This window comes from Embiotoca jacksoni, unplaced genomic scaffold (genome assembly GCF_022577435.1).
Source record: "Embiotoca jacksoni isolate LCO1_2020_lvr unplaced genomic scaffold, fEmbJac1.0.p SCAF_3, whole genome shotgun sequence".
NCBI classification, from domain to species: domain Eukaryota; kingdom Metazoa; phylum Chordata; class Actinopteri; family Embiotocidae; genus Embiotoca; species Embiotoca jacksoni.
Genome location: NW_027185381.1, coordinates 11,415,320 through 11,434,861, shown reverse-complemented (window position 1 = coordinate 11,434,861; position 19,542 = coordinate 11,415,320). Strand labels below are relative to the sequence as shown.

General features: G+C 42.2%; 1 protein-coding gene across 2 annotated transcripts in view; it reads right to left on the bottom strand.

Annotated features, from left to right (window-relative positions):
• The window catches only part of LOC138206530 (1-phosphatidylinositol 4,5-bisphosphate phosphodiesterase zeta-1-like), a 43,462-nt gene that overhangs the window by 9,298 nt on the left and 14,622 nt on the right, over window positions 1-19,542 (bottom strand). Inside the window, exons 2-11 of one of the 2 annotated variants that reach the window (XM_069163311.1) lie at window positions 13,695-13,890; window positions 12,473-12,674; window positions 9,690-9,834; window positions 9,248-9,400; window positions 7,130-7,286; window positions 6,085-6,201; window positions 4,320-4,492; window positions 2,318-2,444; window positions 422-571; window positions 95-167 (exon numbers count right to left, since the gene is read on the bottom strand). In XM_069163311.1, coding sequence (XP_069019412.1) covers window positions 95-167; window positions 422-571; window positions 2,318-2,444; window positions 4,320-4,492; window positions 6,085-6,201; window positions 7,130-7,286; window positions 9,248-9,400; window positions 9,690-9,834; window positions 12,473-12,674; window positions 13,695-13,890 — 1,493 coding nt within the window. The remainder of the gene's footprint in view (window positions 1-94; window positions 168-421; window positions 572-2,317; window positions 2,445-4,319; window positions 4,493-6,084; window positions 6,202-7,129; window positions 7,287-9,247; window positions 9,401-9,689; window positions 9,835-12,472; window positions 12,675-13,694; window positions 13,891-19,542) is intronic. The other variant, XM_069163312.1, reaches the window with a different exon arrangement.

Here is a 19,542-nt window from a genome sequence, read left to right as displayed (position 1 = left end):
GTTGTTGTTGCTGCATCAGCCATGCTCCTCTATGTGCTGGCAAGGTGCATATGCGTGTGTGAGAGAGTCTGATTTGGAGAGCTGTTTTTAATACCAGACAAAGACGAAGAGGGAGGCTGGATCCAGGCTGCATCCGTCTCGGCACCGGAGAGGCACCCAGCGGTAGCCTGGAGGTGGAGAAGGAAGGGAGGCGTGAAAAGAAATGTATGTATAGCTGCTAAATACGTGAGCGTCATATAGATAGACGGGATCCTTTCCCTAAAAAAGCCAGCCACAGAGCAGAGACCAACCTTCAGTTATGCTGACACGAATGTGGAGGAAATACAATGATGGTTGACAATGTCACCTGATGTAATTTAGCTCTTCATCTGGCTCCCAACCCCCCCCCACCCCTTGTTGCTTTTTCTGCCCAGTGGCTCACCTTTCTTCAGGCTGGTGAAGGGCAGGGTGTACTGGCCCACAAACTCGCTGCTAAGGAGGCCGGTCTGATCACGGACACAGAAGCGGATGAGGCAGAGCTCCGGGACACTAATATTGAAGTTCATGTCAGTTTCCCAAAAAGGAGTCAGAGCTGTAAAGGTAATCAGAATCAAACATCTCTGGATTTAGTTTTATATAAACAGTGGATCCTCATCTAATTGTATATGGATGGAGTTGCTTGATGAACTTGACTGCAGTTAATCTCAGTTGCAGCACGTTCTAGCATCTTTCAGCACATTGTTTTGATTTTAAGGTTCTCAACTTGTTTATGGTGGCAGCAGGAAGCTGGCTGCAGTGAAACAGCTCTAAATTCCCTGCGCAGTTTGTACAGAAATTGCTCAGTACTAAATTTAGAGGGAGCAGTGTGTAGGATTTAGTGGCAACTAGTGGTGAGGTTGCAGATTAAAAACCATTGAACCCCCCTCGCCTCACCCTCTCCTTACGGTGTATACGAGAATAGTGGCCGCAAAACTCGTGGAAAAAGCGATAAGCAGCGCTCTCTGCAACCAGTGTTTGGTGTGTCTGTTCTGGGCTACTGTAGAAAAAATGGGGGCCCCGTGGAAAAGTACCCGCCACCTATCATGATAACAACAATCCACCTGCTTGTTAGCTTCTTCCATTTCATCCTGTGAGGAAATGAATGTCTACAAATCCAACAGTTTAAACCAACATCCCATCGACACAGTAAATAAACAGACCCACAGTAGCTTGATGATAACATGACAAGCGTTACAAGCTTTAGTTTTGCAGAACAAGTTTAAAAAATAAATTCTAACAATTTTCTCAGGTTCCCATTTTACAACCCAGTTCTCATTTAAATACACATCCATTTGTATTCAGCAGTGACCTTATCTGTTTCATGAGACGATTTTATGATTTATGTCCCTGCATAAGCGCTCTGTGCCCTCCAGGACTCTTTACTGTCTTCTACCCTGTCCCTCTCTCCTTGCATCCCTCTCTGTCTCATCTCACCAAATGTGTTCATATGAGGATCTAAGGAATTACACTGCAGTGATTCATCTTGTGTGCAGAAACTACCAACATGTTTCAGTCATAGCGATACTGCATTACAGACTTCTCTTCAAAGTAAATTCACTTCTACATTTTTAAGAAACTCATCAGCACATTTATTTTCAGAAGCTCAACGGCAGCTACCCGGGAAATTCATTTAAAGGAAGACGAAAAAAAAAAAAAACATATTTAAACCATGAAATACTGCTGTCAGACTGAATAGACCTTTCTAGAATTCAGTTAGGTGGTTTCCATGTTTTCACCTGAAGATTGACATCGCCTCACATTATGCTGGTAGTAGACATGCTCTCAGATATCATTTGTACTTGTAGCTGCATATGTTAGTACAAAACCAGAGGTGAACATGGTCTTGCTCACTGTGGCCTTATTGATGGCAGTGTGTGTGCACGTCTGTCACTCTGTCACTTTGGTCCTGGATGGATGGATTGCTGCAAACTTTGGTACAGATTTTTGTGGTTTTCAAAGAAAGAATCGTACTTTAGTTATCCTCCGATTCTTCCTCAATTGCCACTTCGAGGGTGACGTGCATTTTAAATGGAAGAAACCATCAATGTCACAGTGACCTCCAGTTCTTCAGGAAGAACAAACATAACCTAGGAGCTCTCACATCTGATATGAGCTTCTGATAAGGGCTCAGAAATTTGTTATTCTTAATTACTAGGAAATAATGTAAAACACTTTCAGCTGAGTGTCAAAGATGCAGAGTTAATTCTGACAAAATAAAACTTAGGCTGATAAAACAGAGCTGAGGCAGTCATGCTATGTTTTAAAATGTCCTAAACACAGTTTGTGTTGCAGTACTTACAATTGTTTCTGACAGTATGCGTGTTTTTTCTGCAGGAGTCAGATGCAATCCCGTGAATCTCCACTCTGACAAAGGGGTCCAGAGGTTTACCACTCCTAGGGACCGGCATATTGGACCCACTGATCACCTGTAGGTAGACACACAGAGACGTCATCTGTACAATGAATAAACAATAAATATAGGTGTAAGTGGTGAGAAACCAGGAGAGACAGTAAGAGTAGGAAAGAGAAGAGGAGAGCACTGTAATTACACCAGTCTGGAGAGAGGCAGGCTTATCTGCAGTCCTCTCACATTGAGCCTTCCCTTACCTGGCCCTGATCAAAGACAAACCTGCATGTACTTATCATGGCATACCCCGCTTGGCACTGATGGAGGTTTACGGTGTCCGTCCCAAAATTACAGTCCCTTTTCTCTCCTAAAGTCACATTACAAAACACCCTGCGTGATGCTCATTCACAGTCACAATGGTCTCTACGTGTGAGTACATAACAGTGGAGTTATCGTCACATGAAGATTTGTTATAACAGCCGACCATTGCTTATTGTTGACGGTTTTATGCTAAATAGACTCATGAAAGCTCAACAGATCCTGAACAGATGAATAATTTAATGTTGAAAGATTGAAAACCCGACCCTACCTAAGTTACAACACTGAATTCTACTCATGAGTCTGATTCTCCATGAGATGAAAGCTGAGTCAAGATTGTAGGATTTTCCCTGAAGTGATCTAATAATACAGAGTGATGATGTGAATAAATAAAGTAGGGCTTTTTCCCAGGGCACCCAAAAAACACATCATATCACATTTATATTGTCTGCCTCATGATGGGGATGTGTGTGTGTGTGTGTGTGTGTGTGTGTGTGTGTGTGTGTGTGTGTGTGTGTGTGTGTGTGTGTGTGTGTGTGTGTGTGTGTGCGCGTGTGTGTATATTATTCTATTAGACGATGTGCTTTTGTTTAACTTGTGAGAGTCTGTGCAATCGAAGTAAACTGTCGTCTGATCAAGACTTATTTCCTTCATCATATAACAAGCAAAGAATTGTAGTGGCAATATTGTATGATAGGACTTAATAACACAATGACAATAAACAACAGCTAATGGTAGCTAATGGTGATGATCATTTCTCAAATCTGCATGGTTAAATTAGAAGCTGAGAAAAATGTTTGTATTTTCGGTGGAGCTGTCCTCAAATAATCGACTAAACATTAATCAACTATTGACTTGAACTAACTACAAGGCTATTAATCGACTCGGCGTGGACAGCCCAGATTTTCAGTTTAGGAAAAGCGAGTTTTTTTAAAAGTATCACTGTGGTTCGTAGCTGACCGTGAGACTGATTCCAGCAGAGTAATTCCAGCAGAGTGACTACATTTGAAGATCCCTCCTTCCTTTTCTGCGATAAAGCTGCATGAGTTCCATGTGATGCCATGCAGTTCATCAAATTGTCTTTGCAGTGCAGAGCCTCAGATATCTCTCACATTATTACACATAAGAGCCAATAGTCTGTGTGAGGACCAAGAGGAGCTTGTGTGTGACTGTTGTCCTTAAATGAAAAGATGTGACTGTTCTCAACAGCATCTACCACCCTTTGACGTGTGCCTTATACTGTACATTACAATTGCTGCTATCACTGTCCCCCAAGATGCTTAAAATAATGGAATAGGGATGATTTATTAATTGGACCGTGGGTCTAATTGCATTAGATAACCTCTGTCTCTCCTTTCCGTTAACTTTCTGAGGGAGATAATCTAATTAAACAGACACTCTCAGGGAGATTTACATCATTGTTGGTTCACAGCATCCGGCAGGAAAGCGTTTATCTCGGAGGCGAAAGAGTAAGATGAGCTCTGCTACACAATGCCCTAGATTGTGAGGCATAGACACACGTAGATGCACATAACGAACACACACCCACACCCACAGACAGTCTTGTAACATTACACCTTAATCCATAAATCCACCATGAGTAGATTATTCAGTGTTCAGTGCTCCATAGCTGTACCTTGAGCAGCAGGTGTGTGGGCTTGAGGCCGTGCTGGCTGCAGCTGGGATTAAAGCTCTTTTGACTGGACCTGAGCACTGCCGGCTTCAGGACGTATCCGCAGCCCCCGTTGTCCTGGAAACGGCCATCATTAAGGTCCATAGGCAAGCCCAGAGATTGGAAATTGAGAGCCACTGAAAAACACCATGGGATAGTCTTGGAACAATGGAAACATGGGGCCACAAAGCAGCAGCAAAAAAAAAATTAGGTGCAGGAACAAAATTGAGGGCGCCTAAAGCTTGTTAAAATAAAACAAGCTGCATGAGATAATCGCGGCGTACCTTCCCTTTTCTAAAGTTCTTTTTCACTCTGCAGGAGACAGTTAAATTATACAATGATTTGAAATGTTTCTGCTAAAATGACATACGTTGCATCATGGAGGCATTTAGAATCACCAACTGTGCCAGTGCAAAGCTCTGTGTTAGCATGTGTACTGCATACACAGAGTCCTTTGTATCATCAGTGACTACACAGTTTAGACATATAAACACATTGACAGATGATGAAAGAGGCAGAAGTAAACCTACCAATAGATTTTAAGTATATCTTTGTATGATTGGACAGAAATCTCTGGTGAGCCTGCAATAATGCGGTTAATAATGCAAAGAAGTATGTTTAATGAACAACGTGTTGCACAGCATCGTTCGGCCTCTTGTTTTTTACACTGTGTGTCACAGAGGCCCAGTGGATCTCCAAATAACTGATCTAATTAATCCATCTCAACTGAGAACGCAGCCCCCTGCAACTGTGAAAAGTGCAGATCACCATGTGCACGGCTGCCACCACAGCACGAAGACAGTCTGCTCAGCGATCAGCAGGGCTCCATGTCAGAGTCAGAGGCTGACTGACTGACTGATGGAGACAGATGACGAGGCTGTGTGAAGACAGATGGAATGACAAGAACACTGGCCAAGACATCTCAGACAGATCAGGGTGGAGACCTCAACCTCATGTGTAAATCATGTATTACTGGAAGGATGGAGTATATAAAGGTTATGATTTTTTGTTTGTTTTTAAAGCAGGGTTACTCTAGAAAGCACAGGTATGTTATATTTATATCAAGCCCAATGCTCATGCTTGACTCGAAAGAAATAAGTGGAGAAAAAAAAGTTCAGGTTTGACCCAGACATTGCTGTAGTTTAAAGAAAAGAAAAAAAATGCATTTACGAGGGTGCAAATCGATTTAGAAAGGGTGTGATAAGGGCCGGGAGAGGACTTGCTCCAGGGAAAACACAGATGAGGTGGTCAGGCTGTGGGCTGGAATGAAATGTTCTTTTCACCGTTAATCGACAGGACACTTGGCCGGGTTGTTCCCTTTGAAGTTTGACAGTCTGATTTTTGGACTGCAACTCTTTCCATTTCAATAGCTTGTAACGGATCACAGCGGTTGTGTGTCAAAAAACATTTGATTTCTGCTGACACAGGAGTGGAACATTTTCTTTTCCAGGTTTTCAGGCTTTTGAATTGTTGTTTTTTAGGGTTTTGATGTTCACCAAAGTTTAAACAAAGGTAATGGAAAAGTAGTAATCACTTTAAGTTGACATATGTATAATTAATGAATATATCCTTTAAATGATTTTAATGATCTGATTAATTGCCCATTAAATATATACAACTTGAAATCCTAATAATATAAATAATGTATTTGGTCATATCTCTTAAGTGTGCATTGATGAGGTCTTTCTCATGTTTTTAACAGCTATAAACTCGCCCTCCTCCAATTCACCGATCTGCGAGCCCATGTTCCAAAACTCCTGAGGGTTGTAGTTGGAGGAGGACGTCCTCGAGGCCGCCGGGTAAATCCTGCTGATGAACTTCTGGTTGTGTTGAACAAAATCTGGACCTGAGAGAGAGGACGCACAACACATCAAAGGTCAGAAGTCTAATCTGACACACACTCATTCATCAGACTCACTTAACAGATGTCATTTCTGTGATCGTGTGCATTTTAATCTAACTATCTGACTGAGTGTCGCTGTCTGTGTGAATCAGTGATCCAGTGAGAGCATTGAGGTCAACCTGCAGGTGACTTTAAAAAAAATATTTTACAATTTGTCATTGGACGGATCAGAGTTCTTGACAATACATTAATGATTATTGGCTTTCTGGTTTTTTTAACTTTACGTTAAATGGAAAGTGAATACCAACAAAGGTGGAAACTATTTTTCCTGATTAGGTTTTGATGCATGTACCATCATCCTCCTTCGTATGACTAACAGACTGGCACACAGCTTCAGTCTGTCTGTTATCATTACCATAACTGCGTGGTTTTCCTGCTTGACAAACTATAAGGTTTTTACAGCTCCAGCTTAACTAAGACTGCTCATGGTCCCTGCCAACCAAGTCAACCAGCTCATAATGTAACTGCGTGTCTGGAAAGTGTCATTCCTCCTCAGCAGGAAGGGATTTCATTTCTCCACATCACTCTGTTTCTCCAATATACTGCTGCACAGCAGCGTGATGACAGTTTAACTGATTATCCATTGATTTGAAACCTCTGTGGGCTCTTTTCACTTCCCCAGTATTGAGAGTGTGAGACACATTTCTGGGCTTTAGTCCCTAAAAACTACTCCCCTGTATATGTCATGTTAAATATGCTTTTATTATTATGGATGTTTATGGACTTGGTGATAATTGCATATCTCATCCAAGGAGCAGAGAGAGCTCAGTGTGATGATAAATCAAGTGAATCTGCCGAGCTCATCAAAATGATAGTACACATTCTTTATTACTTTGAAATCATGTTGTCAGATCAATAAAAGACGCCCTACCTGAGGCTTTGGTGAGCTTGCGAGCCTTCTTCTCTGCCATAGATGTGTTCTCGTAGCAGTTTTGGTTGTCCTTGGCATGACTGAAGCTGATGAACTTGACAGACCCTGTGTATATTACCAAGTCAGATAAAGACTGGGCCACCACCACCTTCTTCTTCTGCTCAATACATTTAGGGAAGAGAAGAGAAAAAAAGACAGCAGTGAAATTAAAATAACAGCAGGTTGAAAAGCTTTAGCTGTTTCCATTTTGTCTCCATCTGTTTCTAACTATTTCTGAAAATGTGTTGCTTTAATCTGACTGATAAACCCTGACTTACTTTTTTCTTTGACCCTGCCTTTTTGGAAGACCAAAACCTTTTTGTTTGATGATCCTCGTCCTCCTCAGACTCCTCCTCCTCCTCCTCCTCCTCCTCCACCTCCCCCTCATCTGCACTCTCCTCTGCCCCTGCTGCGTCCTCTGTCTTAATCTGAGGTTTTATCTTTTTATTCTTGATGAGGATGTTATACTTCAGGTCCTGGCATTCCCACACATACACACACAGTACAGTATAATTACAAACATGTACATTCACGCCACACTCATAAAACCATCATTTGCATCAATCAAGCTGCTCATGCTTCCTAAAACTTAGGACACAAACATCACTACATTCCTTTTGAACAAACCACCCCCACTATACTGTTCTCCAGAGTCACATCCACATCAGTGCATACATACACACAGCCAAGTTTGGAAAGATAAGAAGAGACGAAACGTGTATCAAATCACTGAATAACACATCTGCTGCCACATTTCACTGTCCTCTACAAATATGTTCGTACTCTGTCGGGCTCTCTCTCGCAGCAATGTGCTAAAAGCAAAAAAAAAAAAAAAAAAAAATCCTGGTCTGAAGGCAGCTCTGTGCTGTATGCACAGGCAAATTATGCAAAATAATTACAGATATGCCAACATCAACAACCTGTAAGAGGCCATACTGTGTAAAAATTACAAGCTTCACAGCTTCACTTGGCACTGCCTCACTGCACTCTTTCAGTTACTCAAAATTATACAGTCTGCAGAGCTAAAATAGAGGCTTTGCTGATGTTGATGCAATTCAGGATATTATATGCGGTTCTTGAGGGGAGGTTTGCCTCATGCTGACAGTAAAAATAGAATAAAGTCACATAATAACATGTGAATTAACTGGATCTTATTTCTAATCCTACAACAACACTGGAGAATTGAAAAATAAAGCCAAAACTACAGTTTTTTCCCCCATTTTTCCTGTGGCTTTGACAACTTGGGGGACAATTTTAAATGCTTTGATATAACTGCTCAGAGTGCAGTGCAACTCGTAAGCAATTCTGAGCAATTGCAGATTGGTTCCATTTTCATAATTAGATTGTAACTTGGCTGTGAAGCTGCATGAATCTAAAACATGAACACTGATTTTGTGTTTTCTTTGCAAGGGGTTAAAAGTCAAGAAGACACCATTAGCGCCCCCACTTTCTAAATCATAAAGATAAAAAATGATGTCCACTCTGAGGACAAAACACAACTCATTTTTTTGCAGTAAACTCTAAAGCAGTGGAAGTCAGAGGGAGAGACACTCGGTTGAGACAGCACACATACCTTCACACTCAGAGAAAAAAAAACGTTATCCCCCTCGTCATAGATTGGAGGGACTGAGTGTCTTTCAGGCCGGTCGCTTCCTAATGAGTTGAGACAGATGCTTTTAGATGAGATAGAGCCCGAACAGGGTAATCTAAATGAACTATCTGCTCAAGTGCCTCAACATGCTTCAAGTGATGGACACTTCTCAGGATCAACCACATCACATTCAATTTAGCAACTCTCTGAGAGATTAAAGAGGCTTGCAAATGTAGGCGTCCATTTACCCTGATGTCCTCACGGAGGAGAGGGGTACATGGAGCCTCAGAAAGAGACTAATGAGTCCCTCCGTGACGACGAAGAGGTCTTATTCTCTCCTTGTTTTGCAGTGCTATGAAAGATGATAGGGACTTATAGATGCTAACACCATCACTCCTCTGCCTGCCCACCGGCGCTAACAGTAAATACAGATCCTTCTTCTAATTTACCATTCACGTAGCCAAACTTTTGCTTCTTCTGAGGCTTACATTTGGGCCTGGAAGGTCTCCGGGGGTTGGATGATCCAAGGGAGTTGACAGCAGCTTGTCCCCCAGGATAGAGATGAGGTACTGGGCCATAACCTCCTGCTGCTCCTTGCAGCAATGGTTCTCCAAAGATAAGATCACTGGGTAAGCAGACACCTGTCAAGAAATGATCACACCAGAAAAAAAACAAAACAGGATTTAGCCTCCATTCCTTACAATGAGCATCAACCTGGATGCTCCTGACGGCTGTCTGCAGGGTCTAAAGTCTTCCCTGGCCTGAATTGGTAAATCAGACAGTTCGCAGGCAAAGCACTTTTATCAGAGAGGTTATTAATTAGAGCAAATGCAGCTCAGTGGGGACTCCTGGCGCCTACAGAGCAAACACTGAGCCCAGGGCACCACTTAAGAACAGGAAATACATATGTTACAAACTACATGCTGTTACCTCGAAGGCATGTTTCTTCACAGTGCTGATAACATCCCTAAAGAGTATCTTGGTGGTGAGGGTGTAGCCGTGGTAAACGACCGGCTCCATATCTGGCCCATCCCAGCAGTCAATCTCCAGACATCGACAGCCTTTCCTCAGAGCACTGTGTCACACACGCGTGCACACAAGCACACACAGACAAACAGACAAACAGAGATACATGCACACACTGAGCTGTGCTGAGGCTAAAATACATACAGTGAGAAGTTGAGGCACAAACTGAGTTATTTTCTCACCGTGCTAAAGACAGGTCAACTATTCATAACTGCTCTCATACCGGTGGCCAATTATATCAATACATAATAAGGGAAGCCAACATGTCCCCTACTTCTGTATGAATCTGAATCTTCTCTCCATCTCACACCAGAAAATGACAGTTATCTCTCAATTCCTGTGCTTTTCTTTATATGAAAATAATCAGGTTAATGCATTACATTTATATGTTTAAATGTGTCTTGGTCTTATACAATATTGCTTTCTCGGTTGGTGTCAGACAAATATTATATCAGTCTCACAACAGGTATGGGGCGAATAATGACTTTGACAATAATATATTTTCTTGCAGCCCTGATGCAGTTATATCGTCCTCTTTTCTCCACACATTTTGACTCTCGAATGATTCAGCTTTTCTGACAGTCTGTCGCTTCTTTAATGATAAATTATGGCAGGAGGCAGGTAAACTGATTTCTTCTGCTTCTATTGTAATGCTAAGCTGCTAAGTAGGCTAGTAGCCCTTTGCTTTGATGCGCAGACATTAGAGAGGTATCAGTCTTCAAGTGTATTTCCCAAAATTGTAAACAATTTCTTCATAACATCTCAGTCACCTGGACTAAATTAGCTGATACTGTCACTCGGTTTTTGAAGTGAGAGCTATGAATGTGATGTGTTAGTTATTATTTCCAAAAAAAGAAAAGTAGTTGAGCATTTTTCATTATTATTAATAGCAATTTGTAAAAGCTTTTGATGTAAAACATGTCAGGATGAACATTTTGAAGACACACCAAAAAAAAACACGAGGTTATTTTTATCATCACTTGCAAGAGCCTGCAACACAAAGGCTCTTATGAATCATGGTTTTCTTCACCAGGCAAATACATTTGGTCATATTATTCTCCTCCCTCTCCCACCTGCAAGCTAGTTGGATTTCTTAAAAGCAGCCCCCTGCTCCTGCCGCTTTGTCTTCCTCCCAAGATCACTCTTTCATTATCTAAGTAAACCAGAGCTTCCAGGCCTCTGGGTTGGAGGGTTCCACTCTACCAGCCGGCCAGGGCACTCAGCACTTTCAGTGGAACCATAAATATTGCACTTCTGCTGCCATCAGCCTCTTTTGTAATCACCTCCATTGTCCCATAAAGGCACCACAGCAATTTCACTGTCTGCCTCAGCACATGAGTGGGTCAATGAAATGAGAGGGAAAGAGAGTATCCAGATTAACAAACGTGTTGGTCTGTAGAGAGGATCATCTTGTATTGAATGGCTTTTTAGATCTCTATTTCAGCCAAATGTTTTTTTTGAAGTTATCATTTCTTTTGTGTCATGAAATAAACCGAAGTGCGATCCAAAAGTTTTGAGTGCAGCACAGTAATGTGCACGGAGCAGGGGAAAGTAGTAACTTTTCCAAGAGTTGCATTGTTCGATCAACGTCAGCACTAAAGTGAAACATGTATTTTTGACCATCGGTACGTGGGTATTAGCGATTTCACCATGGACCTGAAACTCGAAAATTTGTGTGAGACTCTGGAAGTCGGTAACAGACTCAGAAAGCCCACAGCCACAAAGCAGTAAGCTGGGCAAGGTGTTTTAAGTAGCATTCTCCTTTCATGAGGGGCAGAACGTCACTGTCCAGGACTGAAACAGGCGCATCAGGTCGGGAGCACAACCAAGTGAGTTTTCTTTGACATTCAATGATTTATGCACCGTGAATTTGTCGCCCAGGGTCAGACAGTCAACACCGAGTTCTACTATAACTATGCCGCGATGGCTCTTCGGTTCTTCAACATGACAATGCGTCTAATCACAGCACGTTTTAAAACAGACAAGTCCCTTGCCTGTACCAGCACACTCAGAGCTCCCCACCACTCCTATTTGCCAGATTTACCTCCGTGTGACTTCTTTATGTTCCCCAAAAAATTGACACAAATTTTGATGTGCGCTTTCTGCTCAAGTTGAAAGTCTATGGTGTAATTCGCAAATGCGCACGTACCAGTGGTCACAAAAATATGTTGACCCACCAAAATAACTTGGTATATTTACCACACGCCATTTGTTTTCAACAGGAACAGTCTCAGAACATTTTGATCACAGGATTTTACAAATGAGATGCCACTGGCTTCTTTTGCTAGCAGACTTTAACCTGTGACCCTGCAATTTTATACGCAGTAATATGCAAAGGTTTTAGGCACTTTAGATGTTTAGATTGTTATCTATTGCACAATATAATCAGCGAGCCATCTGATCGGCCTGAAATTCATTCTGCAGCTTTACAGTGACTACAAACACTCAGCCAGAGTTATAAGAAACTATCTTCAGTGACAAGAAGAACAAAGAGTCCAGGACCAGTTAGTATGTTTTCCCCAGAGCCTTGATCTGAACATCGTGGACTCAGTCTGGGATTACATGAAGAGACAGAAAACACAGACACTTAAAGCTCCAGACCCAATAATGATTTGATTTACATTTCTGTGTCTTTGCTGCAGAGGAAGAACAACACAAGCTGTACTGTATATGCTGCACTTCCCTACCAAACATAGGCATCCAGGTGGCTCTTCCCAACAAGCTGATCTCCAGTCAGGTAGGTGTTGTGTGATGAGGAGATGAAGTAGTTGGTGAGAGGCTGGTCCATGTCTTGGTACACTGAGGTGTGGGCCTGGTTGAACACGCAGCAGTCTCTGGACTCCATGTACCTGAGGAACCCTTCAAACGTCATGGACCCGCTATCTTTAGCTGGAAGAGGAAGAAGGAGGGGTCTGAACACTCAAGCTAATATGCTGTGTTTAGCAGGTATATTCATGTTTAGCTTGTATGATGTAGCTCATGTTCTGCCCGCTGCATATCAGGTTACATGGGTGATTCATAATGGCTCTAAATAAACTACATTACCCAGAAGGCACTCTGTGACGCTCACTGGTTCCCTTTCCCGCTGCTTGCTTCTCTCTGTTACTATTCTAAATAACGTTATGCTAACCTTATAATAATGTTGACATGGCTCTAAAAGAGAACATCAACAGAGTCTGGAGTTCATATGAGAACCAGTCTCTTTTATTTACTGTGGAAATTTAGAAAGTAATGCTGCACTTAATGATGTTCTAATACCGGCTGATAGACTTGTCAATGTGAGCAAAGGGAGTACTGGCGCTTATTTGTTTCCATTTTGGCCCTTTTGCTGGTGCTATATAGGTGGACCTGCTTGTACATTTAGCAGCTGTAGCTCCGTTTTCTTTTATGTTCTTTGTAATTTGGATAAATTCAGCAGCTATGATCGATTTCAGTCTACATAAACTTTGCAGCCGCTCTGTATTCAGGTATATGAGTTTGCTGAAAGAACTAAAAGATGGTCAAAACCTTCTCTTACACAAAGACTATAGAGTAAAAAGAGTGAGGTCTTCTGTGCATTTATGGCACAGACTAGCTGTGTGCCTTGTGCTGGTGTTTTCCCTGGTGTTTGTGATGGTGTGAATTAGCCCGCAGTACACTGGGCCTCAGACAACATCTGGTCTACTCGTCCACTTACGTGCCTGACTCTTCCATTTCCCCTCTGTCAGTTCAGCCAGCAGCCTCTGGGCTTAACGGCAAATAATTTTGTCAGCTGAGCACCACTGGAGCTTAGGCCCTAACTTCTGTTGTAACTAAATTAGCATCATTACATGACAATGCCTCAGTCCTTCCAGAATAGAGTCCCCTTTTTTATCCATAATAATGAGCAGCAAGCAGCCCGACATGGTACACAACTCTCCCTTCACTCACCTGTCTCTTCAATCTCATATCTGTCAATCAAACACTCCACCGTCTCTTCGGTTGCTCTGAGCTCCATCTGCTCCTTCTTGAGGAACTTTAGAAGAGAGCTGCCAGACAGCGTGGCTTGGCCTGAGGCGTAGCACTGGTACAGATACTGGATTTCAGCTCTCCTGGTGGAGGGGGCCTTTCTTCTCTTCATCATGCCCTGCACACAATCATGTAGCCTCTTACTCCCTTGTTGTAGATGCAGAGAGGTTGCTCATCGGTTTGTTTGAGAAACTTCCAACTTGGGAAGGCTTGTGTTTGTCAACCAGGCTGAGTATCCATCATGACAGTGTTAAAAGGAAGAACGTATTAAATTTAGGCCCATTTAAGGCTTAACACCTCAAAAATAGTATTTATGGTGTCATCTTGTGTTTCAAAGACACTACACATCACTTGCTCTCTAAAAATATACAGGAAATGGTGAATAGAAACGTCAACCCTGAGATGTGCCTCAGCGTTTACCTGAGCTCACTGGTAAAATACGACTTTTCCAAACTCTGCATGAGAGAGAATAAAAGACAAGCCAGGGTGTTTGCTGAAGACAAAGTTCTGCCATCCTCTCACCCTCCCTCCCTGTATCTGGTATCTCTTACTTCCATGAGGCTATGACTATGTAACTTTCTCCTTTTATTCCCTCCCCTCTCCTTGTCATTCCTCTCAGTCAGTGAGTCGAAAGTGTCTGTGACTTTCTCTGGCTTTGTGTGTGCCGCTTTCCCTCCACAGCTTTCATCTCTCTGTTCCACAGCCCTTCACAGCTCAGACATATGCCTAAGCCAGTGTCGTTCACTGGGTACCCCGCAGTGGGATGATATGCCACCGCATCTGTCACTGCGGTGCGAGAAAAGACACCAGCTCTGCTATCATCCTAATTAACCTTTTATGCAATTGCAGCAACTGTATCTAACACAACAGATCACTGTGAACAATAGCTGGCCAAGAAAACATCACTAACATCACTTACAAACAATGTGGATTAAACAACAACAAAAAAATAGACTTTCTGGCATTTACTATTTGAACATTTTCCAGCCTGAGCCACTGTCACTGAGGGAGCCTGAGGTAGCTTAGATGTAACTCTAGCGGGACTGAAACGTTTCAGTCTGAAGTGTTTCCTGAAAACTCAATAAGATATCACGTAAACAACAGCCTACCTCAGATACAGATGGTCTCTGAGTCCCTGCGGCGACGATATTTAGGAAATAAAGAGGAAATCAGCAGGGTACAAAATACTATTCTGTCTTTTTCAGCCGGTTTCTGGGGAAGTACACAAAGTCGTTGCCATAGTAACAAAACATTCTGATTCTAAGGTGTGTGAAAGAAAAAAAAAAAAACTCTGCAGACCGTCGGCTTCAGCTTCTCTGAAGTGCAGCAGAGGAAGATTAAAACTCGCCGTGTGTCCCTTGAGCGGCGGACTTTGAGTTAAAATACAGACAGAATACAGTATGTGAAGAAATAAGTTTTACCTTCATGTTTCTGCCGGGTTGAAGCCGTCTGGGCTCAGCGGACTGTCATTTCCTTTCATGTTTCTGATAAAAATCTTTATGTGTCAGTGTGACTGGAAGTACAAACATGCAGCCTTGTGTCAGAAGTCCAGTTTAGGCCAGGCTATGGAAACAAATAGTTATTTACTGTTATTTACAGTTATCGGTGGTTGGGAATGGTGATGTCAGTTGATCCACCACTTTTATCCACAATTAAATGTCTTCCCAGCTACTAATTTGGTTTTTTTTGACCAAATACCTGCAAACCTCATGGTGTTTCAATTTGTCTTAACTGTACTTTGTGTTTACTGTTAAAGAAGAACCACAGACTGGATATAGAAGTGGATGTTGCTTCCGGGTCTAAGAAATTAGGCCAATGTGGAAGCGCAATACCACCGAGTGCCGACAGTGTCACTAACATTGATCTCTAAGCGCTGCTAGTAGATGTAGATCTTTGCTCTCTCTTGTCTCTTGTCCTTATATGTTTTCTTATTTCTGTTCGCCAACTTTGGTACATATGACATAAACTATCATTAACCTTAAATGCCCTGAGTGACTGCTCCCAAATTGTGAACATCTCTGAGTGATCCGACAAAAACTGGCGTTATTTCTTCAGTAAGTAGTGTTACACTAACATAATAATTGTGTAATTGTGTTCTCTTCTCCAGCATGTGATCCGGTCTAAATGACCTCTTGCTTACAATTCCCTACAACAGCCTGGCAAATTGAAGCACTGGCCTCTCCAGTGTCGGCTACATTTGCTACAGGGTGCATTGAGCTGTCGTATGAATACATCATGCAAATAAAATCCAGTAGTCTGGCACCAGAGACTAATTTCATCAGTTTTAATTTCAGTCCACATTCTTAAAACAGTCAAACCCAAAGTTGATGATGTTTGATTTGTGATACACCATTAAAACTAACGTCAATGAAGCAGAACATCCACCAATTCTGTGTTGGTTGTTTTACCAATTTTGAGAAGAACTTCCTTCCTGTCTGTGTAAATCTGAATGCTATTGGTGTGGTGTGAATCACTGGTGCACAACAATAGTTATTGCCCAGTCATAGTCATTTTTGCCTACACCAGGCTGTAATGGTTTGGCCTTGGGCCTGTCAGAACCGTCGGGCATACGGGCTTGATGTGATAATTCCCAGTCAGTGAACATGAAGCCCCGTACATGGCCCCTGTCTCTGCATCGCTGCACCTCCCTCTCCACAGTCGGTTAGCTGGACTCACTTGGGAGCACAGTGTGCTGTCAGTTTGTGCTGCTGTGCTCGTGTGCATCTGTGCACATTGGAGGGTCGATGGTGAATAAAAGATCAGCCGTCCGTATGTGTGCTTGTGTGTGTGTGTGTGTGTGTGTGTGTGTGTGTGTGTAGGAATGCAGCATTACTCATGTTGAGCTCAGATGCACCAGCATGCTTATGCACAGCCTGTTCTTCCACTGTTGGGAAATCAGAGCCCTTTGCTTCGTATATTGTGATGTGCACAGATCATGGTTTTATAACCAGGGCTCAAGTTTAATGCTGTAGCAAGGCATAGTCAAAACTTCACCTGCTCACATCCTTAAGATGAGAACAGCTGAGACTTGTGCACCTTTTTGAAATGTGACTCTGTAGTTGAATAGAGGGTGTGAAGGGGCACACCATATTTCCTTTTGACAATGCATTCCCAGCTGGATTTCCACGGGCTCATTTAGTATTCATTGGCCCATTGGAGCTCTGAGTCAGACAGCAGAATGCCAGCAGTAACGCCTGATGTCAGGGGATAGAGTGGTAAGGAGCTATGAGTCTGTGAAACAACCTAAGCCCTGGTAGACAGCATGCACATGTGTAGTTTGTAGCATACCATCTCGACTAAAAGACTCAAAGTATTTGGACAGTTACATGTTTTTTTCTTTGGGCCCTGTACCTCAGCACATTCAGTTTGAAATAAAATAGTGGATATTACATGAAAGTGTCATCTCAGCTTTACTTTGTTTAGGTTTATGCCGATACTTCAAAATAATTGGAGAGTTCCATGTAGTGACTAAGTTGTGTTTTAGCTTAAACAACAAGTTGCTCAGACTTCACGGTGAGCTGCCACTTACACTAAGATGGAATTGTCTGTCAGTTTGAGGAATAAGGAAGTGAACATGCAGGTGAAGAAAACAATAATAGGGCTAAAAAAAACTAAGCAAAAATCTATATATATTAAAGCGAGATGACAAGTTGAGGGAATGTTCAAAATATGCCATTTGTGCACAGAAAAATGAAACCAATGTAACCTGGTAGACTGAGGTGCGCAGGTCTTGGGGATGAACAGAAAATAATTTTCATGGTGAAGAAAAACAGAGGAGAAACTGCTTAAAACACAACCATCAAAAAGTGGAAAAAAAAAAGAAAAGTATCTTAACGGCCCCATAATTTATACTTTGCCAGTATTTATTCCATAAGAAGATATTTCTGTGGTTGTAAACACCAAAAACCATCTCAAAATAGTTGTATATGTCTTCTTGGTAGAGCGTCTCACTGGAGCTCTACCAAGAACAGGCTGTTTCCAATCTTCTGATTGGCTAACTCTTTACTGAGTTATGCACATCCAGGCCAACCACAAGTTGTTGTTTTCTTCCTCTAAAAAAGTTGAACAGTGGGTCGTGCTGAGGGCAAACAGAACAAGCTTGTGTTTGTGACATCACAAACTTAGGGAAGTCCTGAATGGCACCGTTGCTGAATACGGGCTGGGTGCATTTGTCTGTGGACTGAGCATTTTGACACATTCACACTATTTATCCAGCACATAGACTTGATTTATAATCACATAATAACTGGAAATCTGAATTTTTACAATATGGGACCTTCACATTTTTTATATCTAAAAAGGCAGTCGGAAAGTTGTGGAATCTGCTGCGACCAGCAAATTAATAACAAGTCATCACTGTAAAGTATTCTTGCTTTTTCATTTAATTTCATATTGCTATAGCCCTGAGCAAGTGGCCATCTGCTGTAGAAAATCACCATCCAGTAGCATGCCTGTTGTCGAGGCATCAGAGTCTTCACTCCCTGACGGTGCTGCTGTGTTGAGCGAGGCAGGCAGTTTGGATATTAGGAGAAATTCCAGCGAAGGGAAATCAAAGCAGCAGGCAGCAGAGATGTTCATTTGTTAGTCAGTTTAGGATGGAGACAATGATACAGATCCCTACTAAGGAATGTGCAATACATGCATGCAGTAAGCAAGCCTACATGTTGTGACAGGCCCGCTACATCCAGCTCATGCCACCAAAGACAAACATTACAGTCAGTTTGACACGTATAGCAGGAATTCTCAGTTCTGTAGACACAAAGAAGACAGATTGCAGGGTATTATTACTGCAGAGTTCACATAATGCTACAAGTCTCTCTTTTATGCCTGTTCTTATCAGATTAAAATCTTTTGGCAGACAACAGGGAGGAATGTTGAAAAGCTGACACAGCTAACTTTATGATGAGCCGTCATGCTTTTTTTTGTCATTACATTACGTTGCAATTTGTCAAAAGACTCTTTAGCCACTTAAACAGAGCTAAGTATAATTGGCCAACACTTTGTATGGCTTGTGCAGAAGAGTATGGCTATAATTAGTAAGGACTACTATGAAGAGTGTTAATTGAATTACTGCTGTTACAAATTGTAGTATAATTGTCAAACTTTTGCTTACTGCTGTTTAAATTATTGCTGGTTCCAGCCAATGCGCCGTGGTCCCCGGCAAATTACTGTGTGCTTTCCCCATCCATTTTCTGTGCCATCTTGCCTCATAATAGCCATGGGTGATGAATTGGTGTCTTTTAGCCTGACTGACAAGCTAGAGTGATGTGAGGAGGACAGACGTGCACATGACAGAGAAAATTGGACCATTTAGCTTTCCATCATGGTTCATACTGCCTCTCCATCCACCTGACTAATTACTGCACCCTCATTAACCTAAATGGTGTTCGGCATCAAAATATGACTTGCACCTTCTATTAGACAGCTTTGATTGTGCAGCATGCGACGACTGATGATGTTTGGGGTGAGTCAATTAAGGATCTGAGCATCTGTTTACATGTGTTTGTGTGTGGCCCAGTGCCCTGTGGACTCAAGCCATTCCTGGCAAGGAAAGTACTAGCTATGTGCTGTTCATTAGGAAAGCAGGCCTCAGCCAACCGTGATCATATCACAGAAAGATGGACAGCTTTTTCAACCACTCATAGTGGCAACACACTGCCACAGCCTGCATACATATCAAATCTGAATGCTATGAAACAGGAAGCCCTAATTTTGCTTGTAAGACCCATTATTTGGAGGAAAAGGCTCTAAAGATGAAGATGGAGAAGTA